This window comes from Thermobia domestica, chromosome 2 (assembly GCF_964235325.1).
Source record: "Thermobia domestica chromosome 2, izTheDome1.hap1.1, whole genome shotgun sequence".
Lineage (NCBI taxonomy): Eukaryota > Metazoa > Arthropoda > Insecta > Zygentoma > Lepismatidae > Thermobia > Thermobia domestica.
This window is the reverse complement of record NC_137455.1, coordinates 80,283,316-80,298,916: the sequence shown is the minus strand read 5'-3', so window position 1 is coordinate 80,298,916 and position 15,601 is coordinate 80,283,316. Positions and strand designations below refer to the sequence as shown.

Genomic DNA, 15,601 nt, shown 5'->3' with positions numbered 1-15,601 from the left:
GTTTGCGCAACATCCAAATTTACCTTTCTCTTTCCCGAAAAAGAAAAAAATGAAAAAAAATAGTAGTAATAGTAGAAGAGGCCGAAGTTGGTTGTGACAAAACCAAGATAACTTGCTATGTAGACTAAATTTTATTAAATTTCGAAACATTTTGCCGTTTTTAAGAGCGTCATTATGACATAATTAAAATTCGATTTTGGCATTTTTAATGCAAAATTGCCCCATCCCCCAGATCTAATGGATACAACCTATACCCTAAAATTCACCTTTGGGCACATCTGATACTAGTCATTATGACATACATCAAACGGATACTTATGTTTGTTTGTCGTGTTGAGTAGGACTTTCTTTGCTGAATATAGTAATAGTCGTGTAATCATCTAATCATTTAATTTCTTGTACAGTTTGGTCTTTAGCATGCTATTGGTTGGATGCAATAGCGTCATTTTAGGTTTTGCTTGGAGGAGAGGGGAGTCTCTCCACCTATAGAAGTAGAAAATGAAAATGAAATGAAATCCCAGTTTTACGCCCCACGGTTATGTCGGCTAGGCTAGAGGAGATGGTGATGATGAGAAATACTTAATGGTGGAATGAATAAAGTGGTAGGAAACGAGAGAACCCTGTGCTCGAGCTGGGATCAAACCAGGGACTTTATAAGTAGAGTTTTAGGTTTTTCAGTATATTACTATATTATTGATTAAGATTATATATAGAGACTATATATGGACTGTTAATATCAGATAACAAACTATATCCAGGTGATAAATGGCATCCTAACACAACCACTACCAGATGATGTTGATAGTACTCACAAGTAAACCTTACGTTTGGGTGAATCGAGTTGCTGACTGAGACACATATGAGAAAGTAGTACTAAATGTGGTCAGTATTTCAGTGAAGTTGTAGGTGCGAAGCTCCAGGGGTTTAGGAGATACAGCTACCAGAACATCACATGGAAGTACAGAATAGTATTCATACAGTTGGAGGTAAAAGCCCTGTAAGACCTCTTGTAACGACAAAAGGTGAATAACAAATATATGGGCACATATTAGGACTAGGGGGAAGTCATAGTAAGGGTATACCTGACGCCGGCCATCTTGAAATCCGCCATTTTGAATTAAGGTTAAGTTTTTTTAAATAGGAATAGGGTCATGTGATACATGATTTAAGGCGCAAATTTAATCAGAAGAACAATGGTGACATTAATTTTGATTTACGCGCAATTGGTAAAAAGTTATAGGGAATGAAATATTGTTGCAGCATATGTATTAGTCCTTTACCCCACCTTGTAAATTTTCTGTTAATGATAATAATTAAATAAAAAGCAGGTGGATAAATATTGTATTTCTGATTAACTTCTAGCCCAAAGTCATCTATTGCATTACTCTATTCCCATTTAATTTTGTGCTGGTTAATGATAAAGCAAAAATGGTTATACCGTTGGATTTATGGTAAAATTTGCTATTAATAAGGTGTCACTGTTATGCGTTTTGTTTAAAACTTTTGTCTGATTCAAAATGGCGGATTTGAACATGGCCGCCATCAAGGCAACTCTTACCATAGGCCTAATATTTATCCGCCTGCTTTTTAATTATTATCATTAACACAAAATTTACAAGGTAGGGTAAAGGACTAATACATATGCTGCAACAATATTTAATTTCCCTGTAACTTTTTACCAATTGCGCGTAAATCAAAATTAACGTCAAAATTGTTCTTCTGATTAAATTTGCGTCTTAAATCATGTATCACATGACCCTATTCCTATTTTAAAAACTTAACCTTAATTCAAAATGGCGGATATCAAGATGGCCGCCGTCAGGTATACCCTTACTATATGACTTCCCCTAGTCCTAATATGTACACATATATTTGTTATTCACCTTTTGTCGTTACAAGAGGTCTTACAGGGCTTTTACTTCCAACTGTATGAATACTATTCTGTACTTCCATGTGATGTTCTGGTAGCTGTATCTCCTAAACCCCTGGAGCTTCGCACCTACAACTTCACTGAAATACTGACCACATTTAGTACTACTTTCTCATATGAGTCTCAGTCAGCAACTCGATTCACCCAAACGTAAGGTTTACTTGTCAGATATACGGCACATAGCTGTTATCCAAGTAAGAAATTGTCCGTATGTGATCATCTTTAAAGTCGTAGTTCAATCATGATGTATTTTCCGGGCAATGTTCTTATATTGACGTAGACTTAAACACATTGGAGAATTAAAAATTAACTCACAAGGTATCAAGGCTTACTGATTATTAAGTTGTCTACCTAAAGACCCTCCAGACCTTGTAGAAATATTGTTAATTATCTTTAGGCAGAACAGGAATTCCCGTTCTGCCTAATATTCCGAGACGGGGAATTCTGTACGGGGAGGGGTGTTATCTAGAGGCTTTTTCTTTAGTAATTGTAACAGATTCTGGAAGAAGAATAACTATTTCTTCAGGTTTCATCGTAAATTTTATTCTACTTCTATTCTTGGAAAAATGACCAAGATACAGTTTTGTTATTAGCGGTATTATTCACATCTACTTTAGTAAAGATGAATGTGATTTTTCTTTTTTAATGCGTGCAGGGAAATGGAAAATTGATTGACTCAGTTGCAAGAAAGTCGTTTGACATTGTAACTGAAACGAATATAAAGCATAGTGTCAATGGTTGGTTGTTAGCAACATGTTGAATTTATAAGCATTCAGTTTGTAATCATCACTCACTATAAGGCGTTAATTTCAGATATCTGGTATGAGCATGTTAAAATTTCGTACTGACATGCTGATCTCTAAAATGAATGGTTATGGAATGAGAGTAGTGATTACGCTTACTGTACTCCATTAAAGACACTACCTACGATTTCCTATCCGGAAAGTTATGATTTTCTCACAGTTGTAAAATACATTAAGCAATACAATAATGCCAAACGAAACTAGTGAAAAAACGTACTTAATACTAAATAAAGGACTAAGAAGACTGAATGAGTACAGAATGAAATACAAATCACTGCTAACGTAGATTTCGCTTCCCAAACCAAAACCGCATCATATTTGGCAAAATCATTTCAAATGAACAACAGTTAGTGAAATACTGTAGAAAATAAGGTAATAACTATATCGTACTTACTTTGTGAAATTAGTGTCTACATCGTCTAGCCATGTTTTCTATAAATAGTCATGAAACCTTCCTGCATTTGGTACTTCCGGATCATTTTCTTGAATGTACATGAACCAGGGGCGGATCCAGGGGGGCGATCGTGGGCAATCGACCCCCCTTCCCCGTCCAGAAGAGGAAACTTTCTTATTTTATATATAAATAAAATCCATCCCAGAGTTGGAGCTCTTAAAAGTAGCTCTAAGTAGCAGTATTACACCCCCCCAGAAGTCTGTCCTGGATCCGCCCCTGACAGGAAAATATCACTCACTTGCTCCTGCCACAAGCATTGGGTATAATGAAAGAAACGGCCGCGAACGACCGCATCGAAAAAAAAAAAAAAAAAACTAGCAATGACATTGATAACCACTTTTCGAAGTTTACAATTACTTTAGTAGGATTGAAGTTGAAACTATTTTTCAGTAGACGCATCTTTAATCAGAAGCAGCGTCATATGATAGTCCTCGAGGATGTGAACTTGGCACATTTTACGTACTACGAGCCGTAGCGTGATGAAGATGAACTACTGGAAACTGAATAAAATATTGTTGTAAAATGATTTGATATTAGACCGAAGTAAGTTTATTTTATGTTTGTTTCAGTTACAATGTCAAACGACTTTCTTGCAACTGAGTCAATCAATTTTCCATTTCCCTGCAGGTATTTTTTTTAAATCACATTTGTCTTTACTAAGGTTTAAAAAAAAAACCTGCTAATAGCAGAATTATATCCTAGTCATTTTTCCGAGAAGAAAAAGTAGAATAAAATTTATGACGAAACTTGAAGAAATGGGTAGTTCCCTGCCAAAATACGAGTCGAGATGTAGCTCTTCCAATAGAGAAATATACATTTTTTCGAGTTGAGACATCACTTTTAAAGCAAATTTTTGAAACGAGACAACCTCAAATCTTGTCTAGTGCGCATCCCTAAGAATTACTAAATATATTATTATGAATGCAGGACAATATGTCCAAGAGGACAGACCCAAGGAAAATTCTGGCAAAATTGATAAAATTCAAGGGACAGAATCTTAGGCACAGCCTAATAATAGGATGATTTTTTTTTTATTCAACTGTTACGCATCTAAAATGTTATCTGTAATTCTTCACTTTATTGAAATAGTTTTTTTTAAATACTGAAAACCCATCTTGATTAGTATTTCAGAATTTAAATAAATAACAATAGTAATTTTTATACAACACTCAAAGTGAAAGACTGCTATATGCTACCTCATAAGGATGAATTTAATATATATCAAATAACATCAGTTACTCTTCGTAATTAAAAACACGCTAAGAGTCAAGCATTTCGGTTCTGCATTTCCCTGAAAGATTCCTCCCTGCATAAAATTCCGTGTCTGCGAAGGTTAGGCAGAAGGGGGATTCCCGTTCTGCCTAAAGATAATTGAACATATTTTCTACAAAATGCTGGAGGGCCTTTAGGCAGAACAGGAATGAATCTACCTAATGTACGTGTGCATGCGATATTACGGAAAAATCTTATCTTTGGCCAAAAGATATTTTCTGAAAAAATGACTTACAATTTTGAGGTTAAAGTTTTGATTTTGGAGGATAATATTTTGAAATGATCTCCACGCTACACTTAAAGCACTTGCAATGAGTGAGACAAACCTTATTTTAGTAATAAGGTATAGGAAAAATTTGTTATGCAGTTGAGATCTTATAACTTTATATGGTATCCTATGAATTGTCAATATCTCTGTTCCAGTCTACCAAATAATTGCACTATATAAGAAGGATGTTTAACTAAACCCCGTCTGATTGAATACGCAAATACAACGTAAGGTTTCTTCCCTGAAATTGAAATGTACTTAAGCGTTTGTATTTGAGTGTATTGATTTCACTTTCGATCTGTATACTTTAAAAAAAAAAAAAAAGCCAATTTCGGGGTGTGTACATAATGTAAGGCAGCGCATCGAAATCGAAAACAATAGTTTCATTAGTTTTTCCACTGGGACCTCATTACACCGGTAATTTCTTGTTTATATAGCAGCCCTTGCCTCAATTCAGCAATAGAAAAATTCTGCTGATTAATATAATGTTAGTATTCGTGATAATTGGGAATGTCCTTTCTTCCTTTAGTGTGTTCTTGCTTCTTTGAGCAATAGAATGATGAAAAGAAAATCAAATGCTACATGCATATTACATTATAAAATATGTGCAAGTGTAGTAGAAGTTTGTTCGTTACATTTGATTTCCCTCTAGGGTTTCGCAATAACATTATTGTGTTTTAGTTACTGGAAAGATTTACTTAGCCCAAAAGCAGAGGATACAACGTTATGCTTTTCTCAGGGAATTCTTGCTAATCTTATATATAAAAGAGAACGCACAAATCCTTTGTTCCCTCATCACGCTAATACGGCTGAACCAATTTCTTTCATTTTTGGGGGGTTATTAGGATTTGGACCCTAGATGGTTTTTATCATATCACTTTAATTTTTAATTACCAGTGTCTTGAGATAATTGACCATTCAAGTGTCCATAACGTACAAATCCTTTGTTAGTTCATCATAGGTAAAAATAAACGTATTTATATGCAACCCGCATGACCGTGTCACTCGGCGGGTTAACATAAATGACAGGCGATATAATGTTAACATTTACTGCAATCTACTATGGTTTTTATCATATCACTTGAAAGCGAAAAAGTAAAAATTATCTAAGTAACAAAGTTTATTGCGTTCCGGGGTGACCGCAGCGAAGGGACCGAAATTCCATTGTTGCAGCAAAGCGCGAGCGCGTATAAAAAAAAGTTAGTTCATGTAAAAACGTTACCAAAGTTATACGTGGCCATATGGCCAAAGTTATAAATAAAAACTTTTTAACTTTTTGTAGTCTATGCTTGATTAATAGATATTTAACGCAACTTTCGATGCTAAATCGTTTGGTGACCCAGGGCCAGAGGGGCAGTTTCGCGCTCAAGCTTCAAAGCGAAAAAGTAAAAATTATCTAATTAACAAGGTTTATTGCGTTCCGGGGTGACCCCAGCGAAGCGGGGTGAACGCTGCTAGTTAGACATAATTAAATATAAGGGAGATTATTATCTCCTTATATTTAATTACAAAGTCTAATTTGTTTTACAGATGTTGAAAACATTCTCTATCATCAATTAAATGTTAGTTCCTTTTGGAAAAAACTAAGAAACTGCGGTTATTACCTTGTAAAGACGCATATCTTTAAAAGTCTACACTACGCTTACTCTCAACGTTTTTTTTTTTTTTTAATTAGTGAATTGTTAAAAAGAATGTTGAAATCAAGAATGTAGAATGTAAGCTGGATAGTAATTGTAAAATACTATCAAACACTGGCGTCTCTGGTATGTAAAATTTGGGGGGACATTAAAGGAAGTGACTTAAATAGTAGTACCTAGCCCAACCTGTTTATTATCTTCGATTACATTTGTTATTTTTCTGCTTACCCTCACGAACCCCCTGAGACATATCAAAGACTGATATAATCTTTTCACAGCATGAATATTATATACCGAATAAATATAATTATTATTATTTATATGGTATTCTATCGTTAGTAAATAAATCAGAGTTGAATATTAAATATTTTGTACTTCAAAATATTGGGAAGGACGCGTCCCCCCGCCAGAGACGCCCGTACTATTAAATGAACTAACAAGTACTTCCTGAGTTTTCTTTATGGATTCATATTGCACATTTTATAACGTCACAGTTGTCAGGCATCCGAATTTCTGTTCTATAAGTAATGTTTTAAAAACAACAATTAGTTCATTTAATAACATTTTCCAAATACTATCTCACTCTTTCTCTAAATTTTTTATGTTCTTCATCTCCTAGTCACTTTTTTTTTTTTTTAATTGGGATAGTCACAGGAAATACCCATGAATTTCAGTATTTGAGTAAAGTTTAATATGGATTACTTTGCTTTTGATTCCCTGAAGGAACTCGTTCTTATTGTATTCCATAATTCACATACCAAATAATAAGGGTAGGGTAGAGGAAAATTCATTCTATACATATCTCTTAACGATCACTTTTAAGTATTGCATTTACTGATACGAAGTTGTAAACATTAGAACATAGTTTACAAGTATAACAACCTCTAATTTCTATAATGTGCTCGTATTTTTCTTCTGTCCATTTCGTAATTTCAAGTTCGCTCCGAGATAAATTGGAGTGGATTTGTTCATGGGAAAGATCAAAGGTGAAATTTTACTGTTCATCTCTGGCAAAAGCAGCGCTTGGTTACAAATGAAAAGAAAGAAAGTGAAAAGAAGCAAATGTAACTAGAATCACTAATATTTTAGATTCTTCTGTAACGAAGAAGTCAGAAATGTTTAATAGTTATTTTATTGTCTTCAGGCTTTTCACCAATTTATCTACATTAACTCTACAGCAAAGACTACTTGAATTACTCTGTTTTTAGTTCTGAATACTGTTGTTATAGTTGCATTAAATAACAAGAACCAATATTTGAATTACCGTGATGAAATAGTTTATAATTGATCAAAATTTAAAAAAATCACAATATTTATTTCGCTCTATTAGTTTGATATTAAATCTTGCAGTTTATGTGTACTATTCATATCAATAATCACAATTTCAGAGTTCGAAATAGCTGCCTTTATTTAGGTCATTTTTTTCTTTCACTATCAATTTACATGCAAGTTCAGTGGACTGATCGTAACTCTAGCGTGTAAATACACATGAATTGCAGTTTTGTTCAATGTTGCCATATTAACATATGTTTTCCCGTGATGGCAGTCTGATAGGCACCATAGTGAAAATATTAAACATCTAATGTGTTTTTTCCCATTTTAGTGAATGGTTTCATTGCTAACTTAGACACTCTTTAAATATAGAGATTTTGTTTCTGTAACTCGCATGTTGTGTCTTTAAGTAGCGAAATAATTATTGTGTCTTAGCTAAGATCATCATTATCATAAATATTGGCTATTAGTATGATGTGACTTTTTTAGAAACCAAAAAGTTTCCATGGATAGCACTTCCTCACCAACCTCTTACTAAGAATTATCTTCTCGAATACCACCCCCAATTATAATCTTGCCCTTCGTTTTTTTTTAAAGTTACATCTGTAACATTTTTCGCATTGTTCTACAACTTGATTTTCCTATTTTAGCTATATTTAATATTGTTCTCTTTGCCATTTTGTTGAGTACTTTCTCATCGTTGCATTTCCGTTTTATCCTGTTAATTTTCTTCATTCTTTCCATACTCAAATTTTAAAGGCTCTAGCTAAGAAATGTATTTTAAAAAATATATACCGGTATTAAGAATCATAAATATGTTACTTGAGGTTACAAACGGAATCCAGCAGAATGCTTCCCTTTAGAAAAAGAGAGATCTTAATATTACAAGGAAATGTTTGACTACTCTTAGGTTACGTAAACCTTTTGTTATTGCGTTAATGTATGCGTATGACACTGCTTCAAAGTTTTGCTGGCGACTGATTGGAGACAAATTGAGATTTGCATCCACCGTACTCAATAGTAAGTAGTACATCAAAGGCCCTAAAATAATGCCATACCCAGGAGAAGGGTGTATTGAAAGTTAGAGCTACGAGTTAGTTTAAATTTATTCCTTTTTTATGGAACAATGTAAGAGAATGCAGTGGGAACTCTTCGTGGAACATAGAAAGGGAGTAAGCCTAGTTGCTTGTATTGTTAGTCAGATAATCTGTACTATATATCAGCTTGCGGTCAAACAATGGAGAATACTGATAAATGTTTCATTCTACGCTTTTAGTAGTGTATTGCATATATCATTAATTTAGCAGCATTATTAAACCCAGTACTTTCTTTCTTTACTTCAAAACCTTTTCTTTTATTTAAAATTTAGCTCTCTCACACGTGAATCACAAATGAATTACTGTGAGAATCAGATTCTTCATATTTCTGATACAATAACTGAATAATGCTGTTGGTCCTTTTACAGGTATTTACAAGAGATCAGATTATGACCTATTTACAAGAGATTATAATATAAAGATGTAATATGAACCTAAAGCTTATTTTTAAAGAGTGTTACTCCTAACAATTTCAGTAATTGATTTTTACGTACCCACTATGTGTCTAGGGATAATATCGAAACAAGACAAGACGAGACAATACAGTCTTGATCTCGTCTCGAGCTGAAAATCATCGTATCGGTCTCGATCTCCCTTCGATAGTATTGAAATAAACTGTGAGAAATTAAACATGTATAAGTAACATTACAGCATAACACTTCCTCAGGCCTATAAGAATGCTCAATTTATTGACCTTTGTCATGAAATAGTTTATCAGGAAAATCAAAGTAAACTGTGATTATGAAAATTTAACTGAGAATGTACCCCACTTCGAAAGTGTTAATTTTTCTATGAAGTAATTAGTGTGAAATCTTTCAGTTGATTTTTTAAAAAATTCTATCCGATAAGAGAGTATATAAGTCCAAAAAATAATTCTACTTTTAAGAGACAAATAGATCATCTACAATTTTTCGATTTTGTTAGTTTAATTATCTTTCATTTCTAGCGTCAGTACTTGGTAAATTATTCAATAGATTCGTTAGCCTATTAGTAGTGTAGTGTACACAGAATTTCGTCAAGGGAGGTCAAACTTTCAGGTTCATATAATTTCAGATGTATACATATCTTATATGGTAAGTGTTTATTTTTGCGTAATATATTGCTCAAGTGAAAGGTTCAAACAACGAATCTTCCTTGCGTACGTCACTATATTTGAAGAATGATTGAATTAGGCAGTGCTATTCTCAAGACAGTAAAGAACCCTTTACTAAAAGTTGCCTTACTAAATGTTAATACGTTATTTTAATAAAAGTAGGCAAAATTTTGCGTCTGGTTTGGTATGTTGTTCCATTCAAAATAACATATTAAGAATTTGCTTTTAAAAGCATTTCTTTCAATAATTAACATGGAACTACTTTTCGCGTTACTTTACTTTGACAATGGTCTTGCTTTATGCAATTTTGATATCTATGATAGAATCAAAAAAAAAAAAAAAAAAAAAAAGAAGAAGAAGTCTTTCAATCAGGAAAGACGTACAATAGGTGTTTTTCAACTGCTTTTTAAATAATAGTCCGTTTTCATCTGGAACTCCTGTTGCATATTGTCCTGGAAAGAATTATGTGGTAAAAATTTTGAATTACGTTAAATTGTGGTAGAAAAGATCGGAAGCCTGCCAAAAAGAAATGGTAAACAAAAGGATATGAACTTGGTTTCCTGAAACAAACAATAATAATAGGTGCACTGATTCCAATGTCCAACTATTTTATTATTATTATATCCATAAGTTATAACAGTAAATAAGATAATAATAGAGCAGTGATCCAGTAAAATTGACAAAATATACATTAGAAGAATTATTCTTCTAAGATTTCATCGAAACATCGCCTGTTGTCCTTAAGTCGCACTACATATTAGAATACAATTACACGAAAAGAAGAAATAGAATGTTTAGTTGTAGGAAACCATAGTATTTTTCTAGTTAACTTGAGTATGATATATGCCATATGACAAGACACAATGAGGACATTGACCTCATCATGTAATGAACCTTTATTGGGGCAAACGACGTGGAGCCGATGTTCTGTGCTGAAAGACTTTAAGCCCACGTAGCTGTCAGTATTGAAATGCATTTTATTATTTTGCCTTATCACGTGTCAATAACAATAAAAGATGCAATTTATCAAATCATTGTATTGTTTAATATGCAATGACGCATCAGTGTTTTGTTGCTTGTTAGCATCAAGAGGTTTCATGAGCGTGAACAGAAAGCCAACAGTTAAACAAAAAAAAAAAAAAAAAAACCTTTCACGCAAGTAAATACATTGCTGTTAATTAACATGTTGAAACTATTTTTTTTTAATTTTCTTTGTGCTTTCTTTTTAATTGCTAATTATCACACAGATATACCCACACAAACCCCCTTACACCTCTCTTAATAATCTTAATATAGCTACTATATGTAACACAATTGAAAATCTATCAGTTAAATAATATAGTTTTTTTGTTCTTTTATTCTGACAAATATTGATATTTCAAAATAGATAAAAAAAAAAAAAAAAGCACGAACTTTACTCCGAGATATTTTTACTCATTTCGATGTCCTGTTCACCTATATTCAGTTCCTGTTTTTGTTTACTCCGATTGTCGTTCATCGAAATATTTGGAGCTAATAGAGGAATGGGATGAAGGGTAAATTGCACTGTCACGGATTAGAGATGGTTCGTAAGCTTTTTCCCTAATTACAGTTACCTGTGGCGCCGCAACCATTTGATCAATTTACTTGAGAGAACTTCTGAAATACGCTTTAATCTCGTACAGATTAAAGTCATCCAGTAACCTTCCAAGTTTTTCTTGTCGTGTAAGCTAATAGAGACATAGTGAACTAATAAAATTAAAGGAAAACATTATATATATGAGAATATACTTAAATGATATTTCTAGTTGTACCTCCCACTGTTACAGACTGTAGGCTGAAGGAAACGTATGATTAATGAAAGGAGGAGAACGTCAAGAAACGCCACTCACACGATGTTGTCTTCAATAAGGAAATATTCATAATTTCCAACGCGAAGGAAATATAAAGAGTGAAACAAGGTGGCTTGGGATTTCTCTGCATCTATGAATGTGTGACATCCGGCAAATGAAAGCAAATTAAGCTTTATCTTCAATATTAATCATGGATTATTTGGTTGTAGTGATGTCGGTTTTATTAGTTGAGGCAACAGATATCTCACTGGATGCTAGAAGTGAAGAGGTTAATGGAAACGAATAATAGAATTGCTGAAATGAAAATAGTGGGAAGAAACTGGGGATTACAGAGAAAATCCATGCACACGATATTGTTAATCTCCAATTCATATGTTCTAGAATTGAATCAGATTTTTCTACTTATGGTGATTTATATAATTTGAGAAACAGAAATGCGACCATTACTGATAGTTCGTTATTTGAGAAACAAAAATGCGACCTATAGTCAGGGGCGTCATTTAGGGGGGCAGGGAGGGGCATTTGCCCCCTCCTGAGTTTGAGATTTATATAGATTTTGTCAATAGAATAGTAGTAAATCAGTGAAAAACGCGAAATTTTACTTATATCAAGCGGTCTTGCCTCCCCCAAGCCAAATCTGAAATGACGCTACTGCCTATTGTGAGTGCACGTTATTTGGGGAAGGTGCCAATATTTCGATAGTTAAACAATTGAGCTGTGTCACGCGGATAATTATAGCAAACCTCAAGATGTCAGGTGTGAGAAATAAAGTTTTTGAATATTAATGAAAGTAAGCAGGACATGATGGAGTCTAAACATAAATATTCAAGCCGTGTGTATGGTACGTTATGAAACTGTGCAAAAGTAAAAAGTCATACTTTGATTTCTAAATTTCGGATACGGCAGTGCCTAATTTCGGATAGGATTTCAAATAACATACTGATAGATGATAAACAGGTTTATCAGCACTAATTATGTTATACAGATTGCAAATGAAGGAAATAAGGGTACAGTCATAGCTACTTATACACGGAAGTCGCATTTGTATGTATGCCACCCTTCTTTGTTTGTTCCGGCATAAAGTTTATGTACTCATCTCAAGCATCCAACACATCTTTATCAGGTGATGGAGACACTTTTGATGTAGAAGTAGTCGTTTCCTTCTGCTTTGAAGGCTTTAGTGCGTCTCGCAAGATATTTCTTTTGCTCTTTCCTTTATATGCGGCAGAAATTGCAGACTTTTGCGTGAACAATGCATGCCAATAAGGGTATGAGGTGATTACTGCAGTTTGTCCGCTTTGCCTACCACTTGTGGACGGACCTGGTAATGCTGGAGAGGGTCGTATGTCAAATGGTGAAAGAGGGATGTCACTGCTGTATTCCCAAAGGAACAGGGTCATTGTTTGCAAGAGTAGAACTGGTATTTATGATACCACTTTGAACGAGTATAGGAAGTCACTGCCGTCGGAGACATTAGGATTGAAAGGAATAATCCCACACTTTCTAAAACCGCTGATTGCAGTTTACATACTTGCAGCTCGTATGTAGACTTTACCAAAAATCGCACCAACATGAGGCATAAAGACCTGCTGAAACGGATGATTATCGAGCCAGAGATCGATTTCTTGTGAACAGAGCTGCTTAAACAGACCCATAAAACTCACATCCAGAGGTTGGAGCTTTTGCGTCAAGTGAGGGGCAAGCAAAGAATAATGACACCGTGGGTTCTTCCTATATGGATAATGTCTAGGTTCCGGGTGTGTGAATAACTTCTATCCAGTATGAGCAGAACAGGATCGCTAGGTGATGGTTTTACAACTTTAACAAAATGTTCAAACTATTGGGTGAACGTGTTTATTTGTATCCACACTGATGGGTGGCATACTGCTACGGACTCTGGTGGTGTTCCATGTAACAATTCCGGTTTCATACGCACGAAAAAAAAAAAAAAAACAATTAGGGGTGGGACATATGTATTTATTATGTATGTCACAATATTTATTAAGGAGCTCCGCTCAGCTGAGGAGAGTCTTGCAACCTATAGCATTTTCCTTTTGACACCATAAGTTAGGCCAGCTGTGTCACTATAAGCCATGATCGATACAGATTGTTCTCGGAAGATCTTATTATTTTACTTTTTGGGTGTCGTATTTTTTATATAGCAAAATTAATTTTGAATTGTAATTTTCTCAGTCCAATTGGAAATTATTTCTGTTTAATGATAAGAATAATGTAAGTTGTGTCATATATTTATTTTCGTGTTGTAATATTGTTTATTAAGTTTATAATTTTCTATAAGTAGGGTTAAAATTATTTATATTCTTTTTTTAAATTTTAGGTAAGTGAAACAAGGCAATACTTCACAGTCTAATAGCCCTAGGAGGAGTTTATTTTCACCTACTGTAAGTTCTATTCTGTAATATTCTCAGAAGTATATTAAAATATGAGTATGTGCTACAATAGTAAATTTTATGTTGTTTTTTTTTTTAAAATTCTGAACGTTCTCTTGTATATTTTGAATTTGAATCGTAATTCAAATAATGCTTCAAATTATTATAAAATAAATCTTAGAAAATAAATTATTCGGTTATTGATGTTATTATCACACTCACGGACACAGGGATGTTCAAACTGCAATTTGCAGAATTGTACCCATATTTTCAGAACATTTGAATGCGATGCGTGTTATTGTCTTCTATTACCTTGAAAATTTTAATATACGACCTTCCTCTTTATACTACAAATCTACTCTTTCTCTCTTTCTTTACATACTAGTTTTACATTATTTTAAAAATATATAAAAATAACACTACTTACAGATTGAACCATTTGAACTGTCCAGGTATAAAATCTTGCTTCTGTCGAAAGCTGGTCTAGGAATTGAACATACATTTCCTTATGCCAAATTTGGTGCCGTGCATTAAATTTTCATAGAGTCTTACCTAATTCTTCCCACTTTTAAATAAAATTAAAAAAAATAGAATTTGTTCTTGTTTTTACAAGCATAAAGATCAGTGTCGCGAATTTCAGTCAATTTCCACGTAAAATAGAATAGATTAGTGTATTTTTATTGTTGTGAAGCCTATAATTAGGCAATAGACGTCAATTGAAAAATGCATACATGGTTTATGAATCACTCAGTACTACCTTATCATACTTTATACGTGCTTGCTAACAATATATTTTACATTCTATATTACCAATAAGCATAAGTTTTGAGATTCAACTAGGGATGCGCACGAGTCGAGTCTTTTTGCGGTTTTCCCGAACTTGAAAAAAAAACCGGAAAATTTGGGTAAAATTGAAATTTTCGAATATTTTATGATATTATGTTTTCAAAATTAAATCTATTTTGTATTACTAGTTTAGAGTTAAGTTCATTGAGTACTTATGTTTCTTGTATTAGAATAGGGAAATTTTTGCGCACAACTCAAACAAACACTTCAAAGTTAGCACCGTGATAGAACGGAGTTATGGCTACAAAAGAAACTAAAATATAATCATAGTTAGCTTAATTAGTATAGACGCATTAAAATTATCTTGAGCAATCTTATGAAGTTCCCCCGTGATGGCAGGAAAGTGTTAAAATAACAGGGCCAGAATCATTTTAGTTAATGTGTTAAATCAAACATGTATTTTAGATGTCTTCCTTGTTTTATATAAAATTTCCGGAAATTTTGAATCCATTAGAAAAACTCATTTGTCCGGAAATATTGGCAAAAACAGGAAAATATAATTTAAAAATTATTTCTTGGCCTGATGCTAGTCATCTTACTTGCTGTAACGTGTCTGCAGCATACATAGTAGGAAGTCGAAAATCCGAACTAATTGTGACCATACGTAGTTCGGATTTTCGAAAATGACCAAGAAAATGCCATTTTGGCTTACATATACTGTACGGTATGTTCTTCTATCGATACAGTGGTTATTCAATACATACAGT

At 33.5% G+C, this 15,601-nt stretch overlaps 1 protein-coding gene across 2 annotated transcripts in view; it reads left to right on the top strand.

Moving 5' to 3' along the window:
• Positions 1–15,601, top strand: part of LOC145673308 (uncharacterized) — a 529,331-nt gene that overhangs the window by 492,804 nt on the left and 20,926 nt on the right. Inside the window, exon 7 of one of the 2 annotated variants that reach the window (XM_081742918.1) lies at positions 13,997–14,058. The exons of the other annotated variant lie outside the window; for it this stretch is intronic. Within the exon in view, the coding sequence (XP_081599044.1) occupies positions 13,997–14,004 (8 nt within the window). The 3' untranslated portion in view covers positions 14,005–14,058. Of the gene's footprint in view, positions 1–13,996; positions 14,059–15,601 lie in introns of those variants that run through there. 2 annotated transcript variants of the gene reach the window in all.